Here is a 27,744-nt window from a genome sequence, read left to right on the forward strand (position 1 = left end):
CACAGTTGTATCAAACCACTAGAAAGCCAATAAGGAAAGAAAGCGGATGGATCACCCGGCATTGACCTCGGCACTGGAAACAATAATGACAAACATAGCCCTGTCGATCCTGGAAAGTCCTCCTTATTAACATCTGGAGACTAGTGTCAAAATTTGGAGAGTTCACCCCACGGATACCTTGTAATAGAGGTGACGGTACAGTGGTATCATGGAATCACTACAGTGCAAAAGGAGGCCATTTGGTCCATCAACTCTGCACCGACTCTTTGAAAGAGCAAATTACCTATCCCCGTAACCCCACCCAACCTTTTAGACACTAAGGGGCAATTTAGCATGGTCAATCCACCTAACCCGCACATCTTTGGACTGTGGGAGGAAACTGGAGCAGCCGGAGGAAACACATGCACACACAGAGAACATGCAGACTCTGCACAGACAGTGACCCAAGGCTCCCAACTGAATTGGCTCTCAGGCCCTGTGAGCCCAAATATCAGGAGTGGAGTATACAGTCGTTGTTTACGACGATCAACAATGGTTTCATTGTCATGATTTTACTGACTTCTAATTTCATTATCTGCAGTGGTTGGATTTGAATGCAGGTCCCTAGAGTTTTACCCTGGATCACTGGACCAGTAACAATACCCTGACACCACCGCCTCCCCATAGGTCCCAGGGCCTGATGATCTACATCCCAGGGTACTGAAGGTGGTGGCTCTGGAAATAATGGATGCATTGGTGGTCAGCTTCCAAAATTCTATAGATTCTGGAACAGTTCCTGCAGATTACAAGGTTCAAATGTTAAGAATAGTGGGAGAGTGATAACGGATCCAAAGACCAGTTAGACTTACATCGGCAGTAGGGAAAATGCTACAATTTATTCGAAAGGATGTGATAAATGGCCACTTGGGTAATAATGATCTGATTGAGCATAGTCAACATGGATTTATGAAAAGGAAATCACATTTGACAAAAACCTGTTGGGAGTTTTCTGAGGATGTTAAAGTATAGTTAGATTTTCAGAAGGCTTTTGATAAAATCCCTCACAGGAGGTTGGTTAGTAAAATTAAAGCTCATGGGTAGGAACTAATATCATAGCATGGATTAAGAATCAGCTAGCAGGCAGAAAACAGTAGGACTAAATGGATCATTCATATGTTGGCAGGCTGTGACTAAAGACATCAGTAATATATATCAATGATTTGGATGTGGGGACCAAAAGTAATATTTCCAAGTTTGCAGATGACACAAAGCTAGGTGGGAATGTGTGTTTGTGAGGAAGATGCAAAGCAGCTTTGAAGGGATGTGGACAGACCTAGTGAGTGGCAAGAACATGCAGATGACACACGATGTATAAAATGTGAGCTTACATACTTTGGTAGGAGGGACAGCTGTGCAGGGTATTTCTTAAATGGTAAGAGGTGAGAAAGTGTAACTATACAAAGGTTTAGCTCAGTGAGCTAGACAGCTGATTTGTGATGCAGAGCAAGGCCAGCAGCATGGGTTCAATTCCCTTACCAGCTGAGGTTATTCATGAAGGCCTCCCCGTCTCAACCTTGCCCCTCAGGTCAAATCACCACCAATCCCCCTCAAAGGAGAAAGCAGCCTGTGGTCATCTGGGCCAATGGCAACTTCACTTTAATACAAAGGGACCTGGGTACTCTGGTCAATAAGTGAAAGTTAGCATGCAGGTGCAGCAAGGAATCAGGAAGGTTAAAGGCAAGGGGAATAAAAAAGAAAATTCTGTGGATGTTGGAATCTGAAATAAAAAACAGAAAATGCTGGATAAACTCAGCAGGCCAGGCAGCAGCTGTGAAGAGAGAAACACAGTTAACGTTTTGAGTCCATATGATAGAACGGTCATGTGTTTTTATTAAATTTGTTATATCTCTTTTTGTTATGATGGAAGAGGATTTGAGTACAGCAGAAGCAAAGTCTTACTTCAAGTGTGTCGGAACTTGGTTAAACCACACCTGGAGTAGTGTGTATAGTTTTGGTCCCCTTATTTTAGGAAGGATATTATTGCTATGGAGGGTGTGTAACAAAGGTTTACCAGACTTATTCCAAGGATAGCAGGCTGTCATATCGAAAGAGATTGGGGAAATTGGGCCTGGATTATATTGTTCAAAGAATAACATAGAACATAGAAAAATACAGCACAGAACAGGCCCTACGGCCCACGATGTTGTGCGGAATCTTTGTTCTAGATTAATCATAGATTATCATAGAATTACAGTGCAGAAGGAGGCCACTCGGCCCATCGAGTCCGCACTGGCCCCGGAAAGAGCACCCCACCCAAGGTCAACACCTCCACCCCATCCCCACAACCCAGCAACCCCACCCAACACTAAGGGCAATTTTGGACACCAGGTGCAACTCATCATGGCCAATCCACCTAACCTGCACATCCTCAGACCGCGGGAGGAACCGGAGCACCCGGAGGAAACCCACGCACACACGGGGAGGACGCGCAGACTCCGCACAGAAAGTGACCCAAGCCGGAATCGAACCTGGGACCCTGGAGCTATGAAGCAATTGTGCTATCCACAATGCTACCTTGCTGCCCTTACGAACAAATTAATCTACACTCCATTATTCTACCATAATCCATGTACCTATCCAATAGCTGCTTGAAGGTCCCTAATGTTTCAGACTCAACTAAGAGATGATCTCATTGAAATCTACAAAATGCTTAAAATGGACAGTGTAGATGCAGGAGATATATTTTCCTTGGTTGGGGAATCTAGAACAGGTGTACACAATTTCAAATAAAGGGGAAGCCACTGAATGAGGAGGAATGATTTTACTCGGGGTGATGAATCTTTGGAATTCTCCTTTGACAGCACTTTCAAAGCACTTTCAAAACCTGTCACCTCTACCACCTAGAAAGACAAGGAGAGCAGATACTTGGGAACACCATCACCTGGAAGTTCCCCTCCAAATCACTCACCACCTTGACTTTGAAATATATCACGGTTCCTTCACTGTCGTTGGGGCAAAATCCTGGAACACCCTCCATAACAGCACTGTGGGGTACCTAGACCTCCGCAGTGCAAAAAGGAAGTTCACCACCACCTTCTCAAGGGTAATTAGTGATGACCTAGCCAGCAATGCCCACATCCCATGAAAGAATAAAAACAATTAAGCCAGAGGAATAACTGATTCAATGAGGAGTACAGGAGACTAAATAATGTGTGAAAAGAAGAAGAACACACCTGTTTCAATCTGTCGTAATCCAGGATTTCTGTCTGCACACCATTGGTATTTGCTGGGCCACTCGATGTGGATTTGCTTCTGAAATGCAGAAAACTGCGTTACACAGGAGGATGGCTGAAGGAAACTCACGACACTTTACAACCTACAAGTTCCCCTGAGGAATGAGCGGCTTAGTGTTAGAGCTCCACTGCTACATCATTCATTTACCTTGACCATCAGATACCATTCGAAATCTAAGTTTCTTATTAAAATAGGAAAAATTCAACATTAAAAAGGTAACAACAGCACAAGTAAATCCTTTAGTTCTTGCATTGCTCTTGGGCTCCCCTAAGTCAGAAGCCCCTGACATAAGAACTAGGAGCAGGAGTAGACAATTCAGCCCCTCGAGCCTGCTCCACTATTCAATATGATCATGGCTGATCTTCTCGCGGCCTCAACTCCACTTCCCTGCCCCTTCTCCATGACCCTTCAACCCATTGAGCCCGAGCTAAACTGGAGTCAATGGGAATCAGCAGGAAAACTCCACTGGTTGGAGTCATACCTGGCACAAAGGAAGATAGTTGTAGTGGTTGGAAGTCAATCATCTCAGCTCCAGGACATCACTGCAAGAGTTCCTAAGGGTCGTGTCCTAGGCCCAACCATCTTCAGCTGCTTCATCAATGACCTCCCTTCCATCCTAAGGTCAGAAGTGGGGGTGTTTGCAGATGACTGCACCATTCGTGACTCCTTAGGTAATGAAGCAGTCCGTGTCCAAATGCAGTTAAACCTGGACAATATCCAGGCTTGGACTGACAAGTGGCAAGTAACATTTGCGCCATCAAATGCCAGGCATTGACCCTCTCCTCCAAGAGATCTAACCACTGCCCTTTACATTCAGTAAGAAGTCTTACAACACCAGGTGAAACACCAACAGTTTTGTTTCAAATCACTAGCTTTCGGAGCACTGCTCCTTCCTCGGGTGAATGAAGAGGTAGGTTCCAGAAACGTATATACAGACAAAGTAAAAGAAACAAGACAAAGCTTTGAATGCGAGCATTTGCAGGTAATTAAGTCTTTTCAGACCCAGAGAGAGAGGTAATCCCAGGTTAAAGAGGTGTGAATTGTCTCAAACCAGGACAGGTGGTAGGATTTCAATATGGATTCATATTACATTACATTCACCCCCCACCATCTGGCCTGGGCTTGCGAAATCCTACCAACTGTGGAATACTCTCCACTTGCCTGGATGAGTGCAGCCCCAACAACACTCAAGAAGCTTGACACCAACCAGGATAAAGCAGCCCGCTTGATTGATCCCCTTCCACAAACATTCAAACCCTCACACTTGTCCACGTTAAACTCCAGCTGCCAAATTTTGGCCCACTCATCCAACCTACTATATCCATTTGTGAATTAAATTTATTCCTCATTGCAATTTACTATCCCGCCTATTTTAGTGTCATCTGCAACTTTGGCTATAGGAGCTTCTATCCCTGCAGCCAGGTCATTAATATATATTGTAAATAGTTGGAGCCCGAGGACTGGCACCCCACTTGTTACATCTTGTCAACCAGAAAAAGACCCATTTATCCCAACTGTCTGCCTTCTGTTGGTTAGCCAGTCTTCTATCCAAGCTAATAAATCACCCCTAATCCCATGTGATCTCACCTTGTGTATTAACCGTCTGTGCGGCACCTTATTAAACACCTTTCAGAAGTCCATGTGTAAAGAAAAAGAATGGCGATATTCACTTCTGTATGGACTCCAAAGATGTTAACAAGAATATCAAAAGAGAACACTACCAATACCAAATACCAATATCAGATGTGAAGAAATCACATCTGAGATGGCTGGTGCACAATTCTTTATGAAACTTGACGCATTTTAAGGTTTGCGGCAGCTATAGCTAGAGGAACAAAGTACTGCACTTTTAACATGCCATTTAGATGATATTGCTTTTTGAGAATCCCGTTTGGCACAATTCCGGCATCAGCAATTTTTTACCCTGCCATGGAGCACATAATCGAAGGCATCAAAGGTGTACGTGTGTTTGTGGATGATATCATCATTTGGGGCTCAATCAAACTCTTCAAGAGGTGATGAGGAACATCAACTCACACTGGCCCAGAGGTCAATGTACGGAGTTGTAGTATGGGGAGCACACGGCCCACTCTACAGGTGTGGGACAGCAGAAATGGAAAAGTATTTTTTAAAGCAAAACAATGTTTATTCTATGAACTCAAGTTAAAACATACAGTGAACATCTTAGCAACCATTAATTCAGATACAACTCCCAAAGAATACAACACTAAGTAATTCTTACTTTCCTTTTAACATTCATAAGACTTAATAAAAAACTTTTAACAGAAACACATCAGGTTAAAGTCACTACCGAGAGCAGTTATTAGTTTTAAATCACCAAAGGATCGACTAACATTTTTTAGATTACAGAGAGACTCTAATAAACCTTCTGGATGTGACTGCAGCTATCAGCTCTGAAAACTAAACTAAAACACACCCTGCAGCAAACAGCCTAAAACTAATGTAAAAAGCTGACAGACAGCCCAGCTCCACCCACACTGACATCACTGATAAACACCCATTTCTTAAAGGTACTCTCACATGACACCTCCCCCAATAAAAAAAAACATCAAGATGGTTTCATTTTTCACCTTTTCACTATCCTTGAAGAAATGCACACAGTAAATATACTTTTTTGTTTCAAAAAACAACACACGCAAACAGGTATAAAAAAACAGATCCATTTTTGTTTTGTTTTTCTTCCTCCAACTGAAATCCTTCTCGACTCATCTCTTTGAACAAGGAGGTCTCTGCACGATCCGTCCATTTCTCTACGCTTGGGCATTTCTCTTTAAAGTCAGATACTTTAGTTCAATCTGATCACAGAATCCCTTGTAATTCTCCAACACAGGAGCACTGGTTATCACAGCTTTCAGGCAGTCAAATGCCTGTTGAAACTCCGCTGTCCACTGGAATTTGTTACGCTTCTTGAGCAAGACCGTCAGTGGAGCAACCACGCTACAAAACGTTTCACCAATGTTCGAACAAATCCACTCATACCAGGAAATCACATTATTTCCCTTTGTCTTGAGGGTATCGGAAACTTTCACATCCCATGTTACCATTCAACCCTGTCCAATTGTATGGCCAAGGAAAGTGACTTGGGTTTTTCCAAATTCACTTTTGGCTAGGTTTATCACCAAACCCGCCTCCTGAAGTCGATTGAATAACTCCATCAGATATTTTAAATGTTCTTTCCATGTCTGGCTGAAAATTACCAGATCATCTATGTATACCGCACAATTGGGTAATCCTGAAATGACTTTGTTAGTTAACCGTTGAAATGTGGCTGGGGCGTTTTTCATGCCAAATGGCATAACTTTGAATTGGTATATACCATCTGGAGTCACAAAAGCTGAAATCTCCTCCGCCCTTTCGGATAAAGGTACCTGCCAGTGACCTTTAAATAAATCCAGTTTGGAAATAAAAGCTGATTGTCCCACTTTCTCAATGCAAACCTGCAAACGTGGGATCGGATAAGAGTCCGTTCTTGTAACTGCATTCACCTTTCGATAGTCCACACAACCGTTGGGTACCGTCTGGTTTAGGTACCATCACTATGGGTGAGCTCCATTGGCTGCAACGCACTTCAATTGTGCCATTTTTAAGCATATTCTCAATCTCTTTGTTAACCTCTGACTTTGTGACCTTGTTACTACACAATCTTGAAAAAATCCCAGGATATTCGTCTTTCAACACTTCAGTTGTCTGATTTTCCACTGGCTTCACTCCCACCTGTAATCCAGCTATATCATTACCCAAGATAAACTGTATTCCTGGACAGGATAGTTTCTCTATTACTTCTACTACCACTTCACCACTCTTCTCTGGACATTCCAACCGTACCTTGTATTGAATACTGCTCTTCTCACACTGAATTACACATATTACCACCTTTTCTGGCAATATTCCTCCCAAACCACATAACTCCTCATCTCTTACCATCAAAGATTGACTAGCTCCCGTATCTTTTAAAATTCAGACTACTCCTCCCAGTACACATGAGTAAACTTTACCCACACAAGTAAATTCTTTAAAGAGATCTGGCACCTTCTTATCAATCACCTCTTGATCAGGCTGTACAATCTTTGCACCTCCTTCACTTCACTTGGGCTTTCCTTTACCACTTTAACAAACCCCACTGGTTTATCCTCTTTACCACATCAGCCTATCCAGTGCTTCAACCGCCAACACTGTTGACTTTACATGGCCTAGTTTATTACAGTGAAAACATTTGAAACTTTTCATTTCTTTTCCACCCTCCTGGATTTCTTTTTTTAATCTGAGATACACTCTCCATATTATCTCCCATCAGATCACTTTTACCTTTACCACTTGACTATTTCTCATGTCCCCTGTTTCTATCCCTCACAGGCTGAAACTGATGTCGGAAACCAAGCTTTGATTTATGAACTAATTCATAATCATCTGCCATTTCTGCTGCCAATCTCGCAGTTTTAACCCTCTGTTCTTCTACATGAGTTCTCACTACATCAGGAATTGAACTTTTAAACTCCTCCAAAAGTATAATTTCTCTGAGAGCTTCATACGTTTGGTCTATTTTCAAAGCCCTTATCCACCTATCGAAATTACTCTGTTTCATCCTTTCAAAATCTATTTATGTTTGACCACATTATTTCCTTAAATTTCTAAACCTTTGTCTGTAAGCTTCAGGCACTAGTTCATATGCAGCTAAGATGGATTTTTTTCACCTCCTCATACGTCCCAGATACCTCCTCTGGTAGTGATGCAAACACTTCACTAACCCTATCTATCAGCTTTGTTTGAATCAGTAATACCCACATGTGCTGTGGCCATTTCATTTGTTTAGCTACCTTCCCAAATGAAATGAAAAAGGCTTCTACCTCCTTCTCGTCAAACCTTGGCAATGCTTGGACATATTTACATAGATTCCCACCAAGCCTTCGACTTTGACGCTCTTTTTCACTATCCTCATCACTATCATCCAACTGTGCGTTTCCCTTTACGTCTGCCAATTTTAACTGACTGTCATGTTTCATGGCCATTTTCTGAAGTTCAAACTCTCTTTCTCTTTCTTTTTGTTCTGCTAGAGCTATCTTTCTGTTTTCCTTCCTTCTCTCTCTTTTTCCTCTCTCTCTTTCTTTTCCTCTCTCTCTCTTTCATATTCAAGCTGCTTTAATTATTTCTCATGTTCCATTTGTTTAATTTGTAACTGAATTTTTGCCATTTCCAATGAGTCAACTGTATCTCAGGCAACTTTAAATGCTTAGCCATCACCATAATGACCTCATCTTTTCGTATTTTGTCAGGTAATGTTAACTGCAATGTTTTTGCCAAATCTAACAGTCTGCTTTAGTCTCTGTCCATAAGGTACTGTGTGTGACCTTCTCCACCCCCATAAACTTCAGCGCCTCTGAAAGAGACATTGTCCACAACACACTCCCTACTGAAATACCACACCTGAAAAGCAACCACAATATGCTCACCCCTCATTGTCTTTAAGTTCACTAAGCCAATCCAATATAGACTTTTATCCCCCTCGAGATGAACTCAAGCTAACCTTTTTAAAACATACAGTGAACATCTTAGCAACCATTAATTCAAACACAATCCCTAAAGAATACTAAGTATTCTAAGTATACTAAGGGAAGTGTTACTTCCCTTTAACATCCATAAGACTTTAAAAAAAAACTTTTAACAGAAGCACATCAGGTTAAAGCCACTACTGAGAGCAGTTATTAGTTTTAAATCACCAAAGGATCGATTTACACTCTTTAGATTACAGAGAGAGACTCCAATACAGCTTCTGGCTGTGACTGCAGCTATCCAGCTCTGAAAATGAAACTAAATCACACCCTGCAGCAAACAGCCTTAAACGAAAGTAAAAAGCTGACAGACCGCGCAGCTCCATCCACACTCTGACATCACTGATAAACACCTATTTCTTAAAGGTACTCTCACATGACAACAGAGCATCACCATTGTCACATGGTAAATCGCCAGCAGAGTTATTCATACTGGAATGTTGCATACCACACTTCTTGGAAAAGGAAGTGAATGTAGTGGTACTTCAGGAAATGCAAAGCATTAAAGAGAAACAAAAGCAGTTCTATGACAGAGTGTCTGGAACGTTACCACCTCTGAGTAGTGATGACATTATGAGAACAGAAGGTACAGGCAATTGGTTGAAAAAAGCCATTGTAGTTGAAGAAGTAGCACCTCGTTCCTACAGACAGAGAAAGGGTTGGTTTTAAGAATAAATTATTCCACGCTCTTGAAAACCAGAGAAGACTTTCACAAAAACGCGATGGATGTCGAATCTACGTCAGAATCAAGGTCAACTGCAGTGTCAGATAGTTCAGTAGTTCCTGAGCATGAGAATGTCAGTAGTTCCTGAGCATGAGAATGTCAGCACTTCCTGAGCATGAGAATGTCATGGAGAACATTGAATCTACAAGTTCTGAGCAGAAAGGTCAAACTTTGAGAAGATCAACCAGAGTCAGAAGAAAACCTGATTAACTCAATTTGCAGATTTGGACTATTGTACATACTAAGCTTGCTGTTCTTGTATATATTATATACATTACTTTCGATATATATTTGTTAAATCAGTTTTAAAAATGTTAAGGAAGAAAATTAATACTCCCAGGCTAATGATATCACATGTAAATATACTGATGATAATGTATTAATTTATTATTTCGAAGGAAAGCGGGTGTAAAGTGATATCATGGCTGTGTTGAAATTCACCGACTGACCACTAGGAGTCTCATTTTAAAAAACAAATGTTTTTATTAAGACGTTTTTATGTCTACATCAAACACAACCAAAACCCAAAACAGGAAATTACATAATAAAGAAATAACCAACACCCCTGACAATAGCCTCCAGCCACCCTGCCTCCTCCCATAACCCAGCCTCCAACACCGTCCACAGCTCTTCCTCCCACTTCCACTTAACTTCTCCTATCGGGGCACCCTCCCAGCCTATTGATTCCTTGTAGATCTCTAACACGCTGCCCTCCCCAACCACTGGTTTTGACATCACCTTGTCCTGCAACCCCAGGGACGGTTTCAGGAAAGGACAGCACCTGTTTCCTCACACAGTCACTCACCAATAACTACCGGAACCCCCCCACGTGCCCGCTCCTGCAGCACCTTCTTCACCCGTGGAGCTTTCCCCGTCCACACAAACCCCGAGAATCATGCCCTAATCTTCCTAAAGAATCATGGATTAAGAAGGCCTTTGAAATAACAATCGGAAGGTTCTGGAATACGAATAAAAACCTTCGGAGCACATCATCTCCACCGATTGCACCCGCCCTGCCAACGACAGTGGGAGCACATCCCACCTCTTAAAGTCCCCCTTCATCTGCTCCACCAACCGTGCCAAATGCAATTTATGTAATTGCACCCATCCCCGCGCCACGTTGACTTCCAGATACCTGAAACCCGCCCCAACTACCTTAAACGGCAGCTCACCCAGCCTCCTCTCCTGCCCCCTCGCCTGGATCGGGAAGACCTCACTCTTCCCCATGTTTAACTTATACCCAGAAAACTGGCTGAATTCTCCAAAATGTTCATGATCCCCCTGATGCCTTCTAATGGGTCTGATATGTAAAGCAACAGATCGTCCGCATATGGCAAGACCCTGTGTTCCACTTCCCCCCTGCACTACCCCCTGCAAACCCCTTGACGCTCTAAGCGCCATTGCCAATGGCTCTATCACCAAGGCAAAGAGCAATGGGAGAGTGGGCATATCCCTGCCTCGTCCCACGATGCATCCTAAAATACCCCAAACTCACCCGGTTCATCCTTACACTCGCTGCCGGTGTCCGATACAACAACCGTACACAATCCTCAAACCCCTGCCCGAACCTCCCCAGTACCTCCCACGAATATTCCCATTCTACCCGATCAAAGGCCTTATTCGTGACTATAGCAACTGCTATCTCCATATTCCGTCTCTCCGGGGCATGATTATAACATTCAACAAACTCCTAACGTTCGCTGACAGATGCCTCTCCTTTACAAACCCCGTTTGGTCTTCCCTATCACCTCCGGCACACAGTCCTCAATCTGCGAGGCCAAGATCTTAGCCAACAACTTGGCTTCTACATTCAGCAATGATATTGGACGATAGGACCACACTGCTTCGGGTCCTTGTCCTTCTTCAAAATTAAAGATATCGGGTGGGAAGGGGGGGGGCTTCCTTGCCTGCATCCCCCCCATACCCTCCATCACCTCCACTATTCCAATGGGTGCTCCCAACCCCTCTCCAGGTCCTCCTCCACCGTGGGGAGCTCCAACCGTCCAGGAGTCGCCGCATTCCCTCCCCCCGTCGGTTGGGGGCTCCAATTCATAAAGCCTCCTGTAAAACTCCTCAAATAAACTAGTATCACTCTACCCCTTCCGTCCTTCACACTTCCAATCTCCCTCACCACCTCCTGCTTCTTGAGTTGGTGTGCCAGCATCCTACTAGCCTTCACCCCGTACTCATACACTGCCCCTCTGGCCCTCCGCAAATGCCCTACTGCCTTCCCCATGGACACCAGCCTGAATTCCATCTGAAGCTTCTGCCTCTCCTTCAACAATCCTGCATCCGGGGCCTCCGAATACCTCCTGTTCATCTGCAAAATCTCATCCACCAACCTTGCCATTTCTGCTCGCTCCTCCTTCTCCCTATGCGCCCGGATTGGTATGAACTGCCCCCTAACCACTGCTCTGAGCACCTCCCACAGCGTGGCAGCTGAGACCTCGGCCTCACCGCCCCCCCGCCCCGTCCACTTAGATCTGAAACCCGAGTTGAACACCCCCGCTAGCAGCGTCTTGTCCACCACAAATAAATCGATCCCAGAGTACACCCTGTGCACATGGGAGAAGTATGAAAACTTCTTCGCCCTCAGCCTCCCAAACCGCCACCACGGATCCACCCCCCCCATGCACTCCATGAATCCCATCAGCACCTTCTCCACCGCCGACACCCTCCCCAATCTCAGGCTCCACTGGTCCAAACCTGGGTCAATGACCGTTTTAAAGTCTTCCCCACAATCAACCGGTGTGAGTCCCGGTCTGGGATCTTCCCCAGTACCCGCCTCATCAACTCCACATTGTCCCAATTTGGGCCATAAACATTAACCAAAACCACTGGCATCCCCTCCAGCTTCCCACTCACCATCACGAACCTCTCCCCGCTAAATCTGCTAATATACCGGCCACCTCAAACACCACCCGTTTATTTACCAGCACCGTCATTCCCCACGTCTTCATGTCCAATCCCAAATGGAAGACTTGCCTTAGACCACCCTTTCCTTAGCCTTGTCTGATTCCCAATCTTCCAGTATGTTTCTTGCAAAAAGGCCACATCTGCCTTCAAGCTCCTTAGGTACATGAAAACATGCGACTGTTTAACTGGTCCATTCAGCCCCCTTATTTTCAGAGGGCGCCCCGTCCTCCCCCTCCCCTGCCAATCAACCATATCCCTTCTTGGGCCAGCCCCCAGCTCATGCCGCGTGACCCTCCAGGCCCACCCTTGGACGTCCACCGTCACCACCTCCAATGCTACACAACAGCAGCAACACCTTTGTCAGCAACCCCCCTCCCCCTGAACAAAACAACAACCCCATTCCCCTCTGCTACACTAACCATCTGGCCATCCACCACTGGGCTCCCGTTAGCTAGCCCACCCAGCACTGCCCAAGGTGCCTGAGCCTCTTCTCGCTCTCCCCTCCCCCCCCCCCCCCCCACCCCCCACGCTGGTTCCCCTCGCCTCGCCAACCTCCATAGCACAAATAATTTTTTTTTTTAAATCTTTATTGTCACAAGTAGGCTGACATTAACACTGCAATGATGTTGCTGTGATAATCCCTTAGTCGCCACATTCTGGCGCCTATTTGGGTACACAGAACGAGAATTCAGAATGTCCAAATTACCTAACAGCACGTCTTTAAGACTTGTGGGAGGAAACCAGAGCACCCGGAGGAAACCCACACAGACACGGGGAGAACGTGCAGACTCCGCACAGACAGTGACTCAAGCCGGGAATCGAACCGGGGACCTGGAGTTGTGAAGCAACAGTGCTACCACTGTGCGACCGTGCTGCCCCAGTAACAATGGAACAAGAAACAAAGGTGCACTCACCCTCAATGCAACAGAACATCTCGAAGGAGAAAAGTTCCCCAACAAAGATACAAGAAAAGAACGGACAGAAAAAGCACCTATCTCCTCACAGCTTCTCCACAGTTCAATGTCCTCCTTCTCCTGCCAGTCTATTGTCTCGTAAAAACTCCATTGCCTCTTCTAGTGTTCCAAAATAATGTTCTCGGCTATTAAAAGTCACCCAGAGGCGTGCAACATCCCAAACTTCAGCCCCTTCTTCAAGAGGGCAGCCTTCACCAGATTAAACCCGGTACTCCTCTTTGCCAGGTCCACATCCTGATCCTTGTACACCCGAAGCTCATTCCCCTCCCCGGTGCACCTCCACATCAGCCTTGCTCATCTCATTATATCCAGGAACCGGTGAAGACGCACCACCATCGCCTGCAGCTTCCTCATCAGCGCCCTGCACGCTCGGACGACCTCCAGGGGCTGGTCAAAAGTCCTCTCCCTCATCAACGTTTCCAGCATCTTGAACACATACGTGACAGTGTCCGCTCCCTCGATGTCTCGATCCCCACAATTCTTAGAATCCGTCTCTGGAAGCGGTTCTCCAGGTTCTCCTTTAACAGCTTCTGAGTCTCTCGCATCACACCTACTTCAGCCACCAACAAGGCAAGCTGCTCCTCGTGCACCCCCACCGCCTCTTCCACTTTCCGAATAGCCTGGCCCTGGGGCTCCAGCCTCTGCTCCATGAGGTCAATTCCTGTTTTTAATGGTTCCACCGGCTAGGTCCTCATGGGCCTCCCTCCTTTGTTGGCTAAACCTCTCATTTAAGAAGTCCACAAGGTGCTCCGTCGACTACTGGGCAGGCAAGGCAGATCCTTTACCGTCCGCCATCTTGACCTGTGTCGCACAAAGATTCTCCAGCTCCAGCAGCTCCCTTCTTCTCACTCCAGTTCTGATCCGTGGATCCATCCACCAGCCCCAGCAGTGGAGTTTAACATTCCCCAGTCACGCTGCACCTTCTTTCAACAAAACATCCACCCTACAAATGGGGTAAAGGTTCGAAAAAACCGCCTCAAGCGGGAGCTGCCAAATGTGTGACCACTCACTCCATAGCCACTACCGGAAGTCCCCCAAGGAGATTCATTAGTATATAAGTGAATGTTAGAGTCAGGTGACCTCAGACTGACTCGGAAGCTGGGAGAGAGGTTGCTTCTGCATGTTCATACTGTTATTCATCTGTCATTTAGTATACATTTGACCCACAGTTAGACAGATAATGTTAATAAATCGTTTATAGCTTTAGCAACAAGTGTTCTTGTAATATAAATCAGGCCATCTGACAAAAACATTACACCGCTCACACATATCCTCCACCCCCGAGAAGAACCCACTCATATGTGCCGTAGTCAGGTGTGTCCTGTGCACCGCCTTGAACTGGATCAGGCCTAACCACGCACACGAGGTGAAATGTTTTATTTTTTATAAATTTAGAGTACCCAATTCTTTTTTTCCAATTCAGGGGCAATTTAACAACGCCAATCCACCTACCCTGCACATCTTTTTGGGTTGTGGCGGTGAGATCCACGCAGAAATGGGGAGAATGTGCAAACTCCAAACGGACAGTGACCCGGGGCCAGGATCAAACCTGGGTCTTCAGCACCGTGAGGGAACAGTGCTAACCACTGCGTCACTGTACTGTCCTATGAGGAGGCGAAATTGACCCTGTGAATAGCCTCACTCCACACTACCCCCTCAAAGTCCAAACACAGTTCACCCACCCGCTTCCTCTTTACTTCCTCTAATGATGCCTGATCCATCGCTAAATCTTCCCACAGACATCCAAAATCCTATCGTCCCTAACTCAACCAACGATTGGACCCTGTTCATTAGCGAAAGGGACAGTACCAGGGAAATGAAGAAAGCTTGTGTAAAAAAATGATGTCCCTGAAAGTACCTAAATACATTCCCTCTCGGGAGCTGGAACGCCTCTAGCAACTCATCTTGGCTGTCAAACCTACCTTCCAGAAACATGTCCCGAAACCTCTTCAACCCCTCCCTCTCCCATGCCCTTAAAGATTAATCTACGCAGACGGTACAAACCTATGGTTTCTGCAAATCAGAGGAGCAGTAAGATGGAACCCAGTTTAAAGTGCTGCCTAAACTGATTCCAAATCCTCAAAGTGGCTCTTTGCGGACTGGCCTCAAAACGCATGTAGCAGGTGAAAACGGGAGTAACTCAGATTCGACCCTATGCACAAAGCGACCTCCATCCGCTCCCATATAGAGTACGAATCCTAGAACTATCCCGCGCCTTAACAATATTTGCTGCCACATAGTAACATACTAGATTAGGTTATGCCAACCCCCAACTGCTTATCCCTATGCAAAAACATCCTACAAACCCGAGGAGTCTTACCACCCCGAACAAAAGCAGGGGTGGGATTCTCCATTGCCCATCGCCAATATCGACGATCGGGTGGAGAATCGACTCCGATGCTGGTTAGCCATGCGCCATCCCCTCGGAAATGGCACAATCATGTTACGAGCTGTTGCAACGATGTTGGTGCATCATCGGCAGGCTCTCCCAAGATGCGGCAACAACCCCGATGGACCGAGTTCCCGACGGCACGGGGTAGGTGTGGTGTCAGCGGTCGGGAACTCGGCTTGGCGACTGCGGACTGTGTCCAGCGCCGCCACACTCGGCCGGGATCTGTGCCACTGGCTTGAGAGACGCACAGCCGGTGCCATGTTGTACAGCACGACCGCTGCAGGTCGACAGCCGTGTGCATGTGCGGCCAAGGACCCGGCCATTCTCCAGCCATTTTCAGCGCGGCAGCCTGGTGTTTCACCCGGAGCTGCTGCTAGCCCCTCATTGGTCCCGGAATCGGTGAGGGATCGGCGCTGATTTTTTTGGCCGTAAACGTAGCTGCTGAAACGGAGATCCAGCCCCAAATATCAATTTATTAGCTCTGCAAAAGAAAGTCTTGGGAAGAAAGACTGGTAGACACTGGAACAGAAACAAAAACCTCAGGAGAATATTCACCATCTGTACCCTTCCATTAAGGTCAGAGGGAGGGCATCCGACCGTTTCAAAATTAACCTTCACCCCATCCACCAGATTAGGAAAGTTACGTTTATGGAGCGAGGTGCAGTCATGGCCACCTGGATTCCCAGATAACGGAAGCTAGTCCTGTCCGGACGAAATGGCAGCCTCCCAGATCAGCTCTCCTCCCCAGGGGTTCACCGGAAAATATTCACTCTTACCCAGATTCAGCTTGTACCCTGAAAAGGAACCAATTTTCTTGAGCAACCCCATTGTCTCCCCCACATTGGCGAGTGGGTCCGTAATCTACAGTAACAAATCGTCCGCTTATAAGGACACACTATGCTCCCTCCCCCACTCTCTATCCCCCTTCATCTGTTAGACGACCTCAATTCAATGGTCAGCGACTCGATTGCTACGGTAAACAAAAGTGGAGACAACAGACACCCCTCTCTTGTATCCCTGTTCAGTTGGGAATAACCCAAGCTCAGGGCATTAGTACATTCACTCACAGTTGGGGCCCTGTACAAAAGCCTATTTGATGAAATAATCTTTGGCCCGAAGCCGAACGCCCCAGGATCTCAAAGAGGTACCCCATTCAGGCCTATTGAACACCTTCTCCGCATCCATCAAAATAATTACCTCTGGCTCAGTCCCTAAGGAGGGAGACAACCCAACATTTAATAACCTCCTAATATTGATCGACTACTGCTGGCCCTTAACAAATCCAGTCTACTTCTCTGAAATCACCCCAGGTAAGCAATGTTCCAAAAGCATTGCCAACACCTGAGGTAATTTGATCACTATGGTGAGAGAGTGCCACTTGTACTTTCTGTATCGTCACCCCTTGTACCTTTACCTGCCGATCCATCTTGTCCATGACCATCCAAATTGGAGTCATTGCCTTCTCCAGATCCTCAGGGCCTGCACTGCTTCTTAAATTCATCAGTCAAGAAGCTAATCAATGTCTCAGTTGACCACTGAGGGGCCAACGACACAGCAGAAACCTCTGTCATGTTCCTCCCTGCTGAAGCTCCAGGAACGTCTGAATCTGACGATGATCCCTTGCCCAATTTGTGTTACATTTACCAGACCTTATTCGTACGAGGAGATTTTATTCCATTATGCTACACCAATTTCCCACAAAAAAGTCACCCATAAACCGGGAAAAATGGCCCAAAACAAAGTACCATGTATCCCAAACAAGTACCAAAGTATCCCAACTTTTTACTCGAAAAGGATTATCGATAGAGATCCAGTCTGATCAATGTTCCAATTTTATATCTAAAATTTTCCAAAGCATTATGAGCAGTTTGGGTATAAAACAAGTCCACAGCATATCATCCACAAACACAAGGAGCTGGATTCTCGTTTGGCAGAATCCTCTGTTTCGCCGGCAACGCACTCAGGCTCGCCAATGGAGTGCCCACAATGGGAAATTCCATTGGCTGGCTGCCGGGGCGAAGAATGCCGCTGCCAGTGGGGGCATGCCGCACCAGAAAACGGTGTGGTGGGACGGAGAATCCCGCTGCCAGTGGGGGTGTGCCGCACCAGAAAACAGTGTGGCGGGATGGAGAATGCCGCTGCCAGTGGGGGCATGCCGCACTAGAAAACGGTGTGGCGGGATGGAGAATCCCGCTGCCAGTGGGGGTGTGCCGCACCAGAAAACGGTGTGGCGGGATGGAGAATCCCGCTGCCAGTGGGGGTGTGCCGCACCAGAAAACGGTGTGGCGGGATGGAGAATCCCGCTGCCAGTGGGGGTGTGCCGCACCAGAAACGGTGTGGCGGGATGGAGAATCCCGCTGCCAGTGGGGGTGTGCCGCACCAGAAAACGGTGTGGCGGGATGGAGAATCCCGCTGCCAGTGGGGGTGTGCCGCACCAGAAAACGGTGTGGTGGGACGGAGAATCCCACCCAATGATCTTTCAAGAGGTACCATCAAACTCTCAAAAGCATGATTTTCTCCATGATTGGGACAAAGGACTGGACTTTCTTTTATTTGTTACCTGAGATTCACCGAATGAACCTACTAGTTTTAGCCCTTTTGAATTAATTTATGGATATGTGGTCAGAGGTCCTCTGAAATTAATCAAAGAAATGTTTTTCAGGACACAGGGTAGAACCCTTTTTTAAATTTAGAGTACCCAATTTTTTTTTCTTTTCTAATTAAGGGGCAATTGAGTGGCCAATTCACCTAATCAGCACATCTTTGGGTTGTGGGGGTGAAACCCACGCAGACACGGGGAGAATGTGCAAACTCCACATGGACAAAAACGCGGGGAACCTTTAATGTTAGATTATGTGTCCATGCTCCAGGAACAGCTGATGAGAACCTGCAGAGTGGCTGAAGAACATCTTCAAATTTCTCAAACAAAGATGAAGGAAAGGGCAGATAAGCAAACTATGACCCAAACATTACAATGAAGTGTTAGTGTTAAAGAACAGGCATGCCAGGTTGCAAGCACAGTGAAGGATTAGAGAAACGGTGAGAAAACGGGAGAAGAAGACTTAGATAGTTCCCAAATTCTCCTTCTCCCGGCATGCAAGCAGAAACGTAAGCAGGAGAATCTGGTTAACAAGGTCCTGCGATGCTGGTGCAAGGCAAGGAAAGAGCTCCTATGTGACTGCTTGGAGTCAGTGGTCCATATTCAAGCACTCAGCGACCAACCTAAACGGGGATGCCACCACCATCACAGACATCATCAGCAAGTGTGTAGAAGATTGCGTGCCAAAGAAGTTAGAATGTACGTTCCCCAACCGGAAACCATGGTTTAACCGGGAGATTCACTCTGTACTGAAGTCAAGGTCTGAGGTGTTCAAGACAGGAGACCCTGACCTACACAAGAAATCTCGGAACGACCTCCACAAAGCCATCAGGGATGCCAAGAGACAATACCAGACAAAGTTAAAGTCACAGATTAACGACACAGACCTTTGTCGGTTGTGGTAAGGCTGAAACAATATAACTGCTACAAAACAAAGCCAAGTAGAATCTCCGGCAATAGCGCACCCCTCCCCGATGAACTCAATGCATTCTCTGCTTGTTTTGAGCAGGAAACCAGCAAACAGCAGCATCGGACACACCCTTACCCACCGTCACAGCTTCCGAAGTCAGATGGGCCTTCTTGAAAGTGAACCCTTGGAAAGCAACGGGTCCTGACGGAGTCCCTGGTCGTGGACTCAGATCTTGCGCGGACCAGCTGGCAGATGTGTTCACAGACATCTTCAACCTCTCCCTACTCCGTTCCGAAGTTCCCACCTGCTTCAAGAAGACCACCATCATATCGGTGCCAAAGAAGCACCAGGCAACGTGCCTCAATGATTATCATCTGGTGGCCTTGACATCGATCGTAATGAAGTGCTTCAAGAGATTGGTCATGAGACACTTCAACTCCATATTCCCAGAATGCTTGATTCACTGCAATTGTGTGTAGGCCACATGGGTGCGGCCCTGCACTCTGGATTTCCCTTTGTTAAGGGACCCTCAAAGTGGCTGCTTAGGGTGCCATCTTGATCCATCAACCCGAACCTGACCTGCTGAAGCCAATTTACAACCCTTCCCCATCTTCTCTATCTTCAATTCTCAACTATCATTTCAGTTGGTTGGCCCTTAAGTTCCCTCCAGTCACGTATCTCAGAGCAACCGTCCCCGTTTGTTGCCCCCAGTGGAGCCATTACCCTGCAGTCCCTTCTCTTCCCTCAGTCCTGTCTGGCTCCTTCCCCAGTGGATTCAGTGCCCTGCAGTCCCTTCTCTTCCCTCAGTCCTGTCTGGCCCCTTCCCCAGTGGATTCATTGCCCTGCAGTCCCTTCTCTTCCCTCAGTCCTGTCTGGCCCCTTCCCCAGTGGATTCATTGCCCTGCAGGCCCTTCTCTTCCCTCAGTTCTGCCTGGCCCTTTCCCCAGTGGAGTCATTACCCTGCAGGCCCTTCACTTCCCTCAGTCCTGTCTGGCCCCTTCCCCAGTGGATTCAGTGCCCTGCAGTCCCTTCTCTTCCCTCAGTCCTGTCTGGCCCCTTCCCCACTGGATTCATTGCCCTGCAGTCCCTTCTCTTCCTTCAGTCCTATCTGGCACCTTCCCCAGCGGAGTCATTACCCTGCAGTCCCTTCTCATCCCTCAGTCCTGTCTGGCTCCTTCCCCAGTGGATTCAGTGCCCTGCAGTCCCTTCTCTTCCCTCAGTCCTGTCTGGCTCCTTCCCCAGTGGATTCAGTGCCCTGCAGTCCCTTCTCTTCCCTCAGTCCTGTCTGGCTCCTTCCCCAGTGGATTCATTGCCCTGCAGTCCCTTCTCTTCCCTCAGTCCTGTCTGGCCCCTTCCCCAGTGGATTCATTGCCCTGCAGTCCCTTCTCTTCCCTCAGTCCTGTCTGGCCCCTTCCCCAGTGGAGTCATTGCCCTGCAGTCCCTTCTCTTCCCTCAGTCCTGTCTGGCCCCTTCCCCAGTGGATTCATTGCCCTGCAGTCCCTTCTCTTCCCTCAGTCCTGTCTGGCCCCTTCCCCAGTGGATCCATTGCCCTGCAGGCCCTTCTCTTCCCTCAGTTCTGTCTGGCCCCTTCCCCAGTGGATTCATTGCCCTGCAGACCCTTCACTTCCCTCAGTCCTGTCTGGCTCCTTCCCCAGTGGATTCAGTGCCCTGCAGTCCTGTCTCTTCCCTCAGTCCTGTCTGGCTCCTTCCCCAGTGGAGCCCTTGCCCTGCAGTCCCTTCTCTTCCCTCAGTCTGTCTGGCCCCTTCCCCACTGGATTCATTGCCCTGCAGTCCCTTCTCTTCCCTCAGTCCTGTCTGGCTCCTTCCCCAGTGGAGTCATTACCCTGCAGTTCCTTCTCTTCCCTCAGTCCTGTCTGGCCCCTTCCCCAGTGGATTCATTGCCCTGCAGTCCCTTCACTTCCCTCAGTTCTGTCTGGCTCCTTCCCCAGTGGAGTCATTGCCCTGCAGGCCCTTCTCTTCCCTCAGTCCTATCTGGCCCAATCCCAATGGAGCCCTTGCCCTGCAACACAAAAAAAGCCACCCCCACCTTAATACTGGTGTGGCGGCTGGAGAGACCCCGTGATGCCGCCTGTGATGCCAGATTCTGACCCCTGTGAGCACTATGCAATACAAAGTGTGCAGACAAATCTCAAAAGTGCAGGTTCCCAGCTGCATGTCATTTAAATTCTATCGTTCTAACTGCACACTGATGTGGGCTCTTAATTCAGTGTGGAGGAATGATTCTGACGAGCTGGTTGTTGATTTATGTGAATGATACTGGTGAGGTCCGGCAGCAGGAAGCATGGGCTGCCATTGACAGCTAAAGCACACAATCACTTCCTCGTTTTAATTCATTGTGGTTTTTGGTCTTCTCATGAGGTTTAGTTACCGTGCCTGCAATGACATCTGCTGCATTGAGAAACAAAGCTCCCGACCATAAACTCAAGTCTTAAAAGTGTAATCTGCTATTTGGGACACTTGAGTCTCAAATAAACTTAAGTTTAAGGAGATAAGTTGTAGGAAACTTTAAGTATTTACAGTCGCAAGTATACGCATTCTAAGGCGTGAAGGAAACCACTGTTCACAAAAGGAAATAGAAAACAAGGGCAGAAAAAGGAAATTCTTGGACCACCCAGCCAAACAAAGATCAGGCTTAGCATGCAGATTAATACACACATCCCACAACCCGTGCACAGTGGGGCTCTGAGTCCTCTCGGACATCTCTGGTGATGCACACTGATGTTTAATTTTCATTAAAAAAACAGACTCAACAGGCCAATTGGTACCTGTTTGGTGTGTCACAGGACTTGCTGTCAGAGATGAGCTGATTTCTCCACGGAGAATCCCGTCTATGAGAAAGAAGAGGAAGCTAGAAAAAAATCTCTTGCTGTTTTTGGTGCAGCAAAGGAACCAGTAGCAACCCAAATCGTAACCTCTCTGAAGTTTACACCACCAATAATTGAGGACTGAACCCCTTAAAGAGTTGCAAGCACTGTGGGTGCATAAACCGAAACCCCCAGTTTTATATTTTAATTATCTGGTACGGCTTTAGTTTCTGCACTTTCAAAAGGTTATTTTGTACATAAAATAGCAAAAGGTAAATACTAAAATTCGAATGCTCGTAAAATAAAACAGTTTATTCCTGATATTCAGCCTAAAATCTATCACTATTAGGACAGAAGATCACCTGACAGCTTACAGGCTGCAGTATCATGTTGTTGCTAATACAAATCCTCAGGGACGTAGAAACATAAAAAATAGAAGCAGGAGGAGGCCATTTGGCCCTTCGAGCCTGCTACAGCATTCATTATGATCATGACTGATCATCAAGGTTAATACCCTGTTTCTGCCTTCCCCCCGTGTCCCTTGATCCCTTTAGCCCCGAGAGCTTTATCTAATTCCTTCTTGAAATCACACGACGTTTTGGCTTCAACTACTTTCTGTCGGAGCAAATTCCACAGATTCACCACTCTCTGGGTGAAGAAATTTCTCCCCACCTCAGTCCTAAAAGGTTTTCCCCCTTATCCTCAAACTATGACCTCTAGTTCTGGACTCCCCCACCATCGGGAACATTCTTTCTGAATCTGTCTATTCCTGTTAGAATTTTTAAGTTTCTATAAAATTCCCCTTTCACTCTTCTAAACTCCAATGAATACAATCCTAACCGATTTAATCTCTCCTTATAGGACAGTCCCACCATCTCAGGAATCAGCCTGGTAAACCTTCACTCCATAGAAACAACATCCTTTTTCAGATAAGGACACCAAAACTGCACAGTACTCCAGGTGTGGCCTCATCAAGGCCCTGTATAATTGCAGCAAAACACCCCTACCCCTACACTCAAATCCTCTCGCTATAAAGACCAACATACCAGTTGCCTTCTTTACTGCCTGCTGTACCTGCGTGCTTACTTTCAGTGACTGATGTATGAGGACACCAAGGTCTTGCTGAGTATCCGCCTCTCTCAATTTACACCCATTCAAGTAATAATCCGCGTTCCTATTTTTGCTACCGAAGCGGATAACCTCACATTTATCCACATTATACTGTATCTGCCATGCATGTGGCCACTCACTCAGCCAGTCCAAATCCCACTGAAGTATCTCTGCATCCTCCTCACAGCTCACCCTCCCACCCAACTCTGTGTCATCTGCAAATTTAGAGACAACACATTTAGTTCCCTTGTCCAAATCATTAATATATAATGTAAACAGTTGGGGTCCTGGCACAGATTCCTGCGATACCCCACTAGTCACCACCTGCCAATCAAAAAAAGTCTTATTCCAACCCTTTGCTTCCTATCTGCTAACCAGCTTTCTATCCATCTCAAGATGGATAGAAATCTTATGTGCTTTAATTTTACATATTGTGAGACCTTGTTGAAAGTCTTCTGAAAGTCTAAATAAACCACATCGACTGGTTCTCCCTGGTCAACTCTACTAGTTACATCTTTAAAGAACTCTAATAGGTTTGTCAAACATGACTTTCCTTTCATAAATCCAGGCTGACTTTGTCTGATTACACCATTGCTTTCCAAATGCTGTGCTATGAAATCCTTGATAATGGACTCCAGCAAATTCCCAGCTATCGACGTTAGGCTCACTGGTCTAGAGTTCTCTGTTTTCTCTCTACCTCCCTTTTTGAACAGCGGGGTTACATTCGTTACCCTCCAATCTGTAGGAACCATTCCAGAGTCCAAAGAATTTTGGAAAATAACCACCAACGGATCTACTATTTCTAGAGCCACTTCCTTAAGAACTCTGGATGAAGATGATCAGGCCCTGCAGATTTGTCCGCCTTCAATCCCATAAATCCCCCAAACCATTTCTTTACTAACACTAATTTCCTTCAGCTCCTCACTAAAACCTGTGTTTCTCAGAACCTCCGGTACATTATTCATGTCTTCCTTTGTGAAGACAGAAGCAAAGTACAAATTTAGTTCCTCAGCCATTTCTTTGTTCCCTGGGATGAATTCCCCCGTTTCTTACTGCAAGGGGCCGACATTAGCTTTTATCAATCTTTTTCTCTTTACGTACCGATAGAAACTTTTACAGTCAGTTTTTATGCTCCCCGCTAGATTGGTACTTCCTGCAGGCAGTGCTAGGTTAGGATGGGCAACCCCACTGCTGAGGCACAGTGATTCACTCGCTCTCTGCCCCTGGCACACCCTCGTCCCACAAATCCCCACCCCACACGCCTCACTCCCCAAGGGCTAGCGCACCCCATCCGCCAGCAGCCCCCTTGCACCCCACCCTGCACCACATACAAACCCATACTGCCTGCCATGAATGGGTGCCTTGCACACACAGGCCACCAGTTGTGGGCCCCTGCACTGCCCACGTCCAAGTGTTTCACGCTGTGCATTATCTGTCCCCCCAGGAGGAGGCAGCCAAGAACCGCGGAGAGTGGGAGAAGACCAGAGGGAGTCCGAGGGACCTGCAGCCTCTCACTGTCGCGGAGCAGAGGACGTTGGGCATGGTGGGCAGGGTGGGTGAACAGTCAGTCGCCAAGGCGGAGGTCAGAATGAGACAACCAAGTGATCCCCCAATGCGTTGCGATGGCCCTGTGGCAGGTGAATCACCCCACGATCTAACCATGCACCTTGACTTGATTCTTGCAGGGTCACCACCAGGTGATGAGGAACCGTCTGGGGTCCCATGCCCTGTTGCAACCTCACGACACCCGGAGCACATGTCCGGTGACAACACCCACTTCTCATCACTGCTGAAACCAACACCCTTCACCATCCCAGAGACACGCATCTCGATTGGGCATTTTAGCGAAGATGCTCCCGAGGCACTATGGTGTGCACCACAGACATGCAGCGGTGCATCAGGTGGCGGGAGGAACACCTGAGGGGCCAGATGGTCGGCAGGCGTTCCGATTGCAGGGATGAACTGCTATTCAGACAGGTCTTGCATTTTATAGAATAGAATCCCTACAGTACAGAAGGAGTCCATTTGGCTCTTCGAGTCTACACTGATCCTCTGAAAGAGCACCCTATCCAGACTCCTGTCCTATTATGCAACCTCATAACCCCAACTAACCCTGGACACTGAGGGGCAATACCATGGCCAATCCATCTAACCTGCACATCGTTGGACTGTGGGAGGAAACCGGAGCACCTGGAGGAAACCCACGCAGACACGGGGAGAACGTGCAGACCAAGGTTGGAATTGAACCCAGGTCTCTGTGCTGTGAGACAGCAGTGCTAACCACTGTGCCACCTCTGGAAAGGGCAGTTCCATCAATGTTGGAGATGCAAGCACTGAGCTGGGGACTACACGGGGAGGTGTCAATAACCATCCAGAGCCTGCAGGTGCAGTTGGAGGAGTCCAACCAGCTGCAGAGGCAGGAGGCGCTTCCGATCATGTGTACCACCAAGGCCAACACCTTATGGTTGCCGTCAGCGATGGAGGCCTTGGGTGCAAAGGTTTTGGCCATGGGTCAGGATATCCAAGGTCTTGGGGCTGAGTCACAGGACAGGGTGGCTATGTACCAGGGCCACATGGACATGGCTGCGGTGCTCCAGAGCGTGGCCCAATCACGGGCATCAAGAGCATTGGCCTGGTACTGACTGACTTGAGCCAGTCCCAGAGGGACCTGGCACGGTCCCAGTCAGCAGAGGTCGGCGACACGCCGACGTGTCGTGTCCAGCAGGGATTCATACGGCAGGCGCTGCCGGTATACACGAGACCTGATGCAAAGCCTCCTTCCCACCTTCTCCTCGGCCTGTTGGCTGGCCTGCTCTCCATTGTCACTAATTGACTCCTGCTCCTCTGCAGCAGACTCCTATTCTACAGGGTCCTCCCCATCAGGCTCCTGCTCATGCAGCCTCATTGCATCCGCCAGAGCTGCGGCAGCCAGGCAGATGCCAACCCACCCAGCTGTACACCGAAATCCATTGTCTGCAGGGGGTAAAGTGCAGACATGTTAGCATGGTGATTCCTCCCGTGCCCAAGCAAGCCCTGCACTGCAACCGCTGACCCCACATGTCCGTCTCCCACTCCTCCCGATCCTAGCCCCACTTCCCAGCCATTCCCCCAACACTCCCCGACATATTAAGCACTTGGTCCTGCTGGTGCCTGTCACCGGTGCCGCCTCCTGCCCCACCACCCATCTCTGCCAACGCTACACTCTGTGGCCCCTATCCTGCGCCCTCCTGTATGGTCCACCATGGGTGTCCTCCTTAGGTTGACCGCATTCTCCCCCCCCCCCCCCCCCCCCCCCCCCCCGCAGGGTACCATTTGATTATGGGGGCACTGCATGCCACCGACTGGCGTCATTTGGCATGTGTGCAGGTAGGGACTGCGGACAGGGCTGGACGAGGGACATGGGCACCTGCTGTGATCGTAGGTCCAATGTGCCATGGGTCCACTGTAAGATCGGGTTGTGCCTAGCTGTCTGGGGGCAGGATGGATGGAAACAGGAGCGTAGTGGGCAGCTGGGGCTTGGTGCCGGCCCGTGTTCCCGCAAGGTGGACTGGCTGCTGGTGCCACTGATAGGGCATCCACCTTGGGGGGGGGGGGGGGGGGGGGGGGGGGTGCCAGAGAGAGTGGCAAAGCCATGGTGCATGTGTCCACCTTTGGGGTGTGCTATGCAATCCTCCCCCTCGCGCCTCGGATGGATGCACTGAGGAGTGCCAGCCCATGGATGCGCTGGGATATGCACATCCCACTGATGGGTCGGCTGGGGTCTGGGGATTCCTGGGGGTGGCCTGTGAGGGTGTGGACACCCATACAGCCGGTGACGCTTTGTACATTTACGGGACACGGTGGGTAGTCAGTGGAGTGCACAGACAGATGGCTGCCTCGCAAACTACGACAATGGCAGCCCGTGGCCGGACCTGGGGGGATACCCCGGGTCAACGGCCAATGGTCGCCCCCAGCTACGCCCCCCAGCCCTGGCAGGCGCCTCCCTCAACCAGTGGCACAACTGGCAGCCCATTGTTGCACCTTTGGAAACATGTCTTACCTCCTCTCTCACCCTCAGCAGCCATAGTGGGAAAGTTCCTATTTTAAAAAACCACAAGCAGGCGTCACTTCCTCATGGTGGAGGTGGAACATTATGGAAGACCGCAGACTACCGGGTTGGGCCCGTTATTGATCTGCTAATGGCCGTTACTGTTCAATTGTCATGCCCATGCCAGCACAGGGCGTGCAACACATTCCCTCCTTTATTGAGGTGTCAGAGCATGTGCCCGACGCGACCTCGATTTTTGGCTGACGTGCAATTCTCTGCCCGATCACGATTCCGGTGTCGCTGTGTCGACTACATGTCGACACAGAATCCCACCCAAATATTATGATTTGAAGAACAAAGGAGTTCTCTGTAAAATGGCCACAATCACCACCGAAAAATGAAAAAGAAAATTCAAATGCACAGCCAA

At 47.9% G+C, this 27,744-nt stretch overlaps 1 protein-coding gene across 3 annotated transcripts in view; it reads right to left on the minus strand.

Annotated features, from left to right (window-relative positions):
* Window positions 1-27,744, minus strand: part of enah (ENAH actin regulator) — a 482,877-nt gene that overhangs the window by 19,373 nt on the left and 435,760 nt on the right. For all 3 annotated transcript variants that reach the window (XM_038798926.1, XM_038798924.1, XM_038798925.1), the window contains 2 exons: window positions 22,142-22,204; window positions 3,213-3,291 (listed from right to left, as the gene is read on the minus strand). In XM_038798926.1, the coding sequence (XP_038654854.1) occupies window positions 3,213-3,291; window positions 22,142-22,204 (142 nt within the window). The remainder of the gene's footprint in view (window positions 1-3,212; window positions 3,292-22,141; window positions 22,205-27,744) is intronic.

Source organism: Scyliorhinus canicula, chromosome 6, assembly GCF_902713615.1.
Source record: "Scyliorhinus canicula chromosome 6, sScyCan1.1, whole genome shotgun sequence".
Lineage (NCBI taxonomy): Eukaryota > Metazoa > Chordata > Chondrichthyes > Carcharhiniformes > Scyliorhinidae > Scyliorhinus > Scyliorhinus canicula.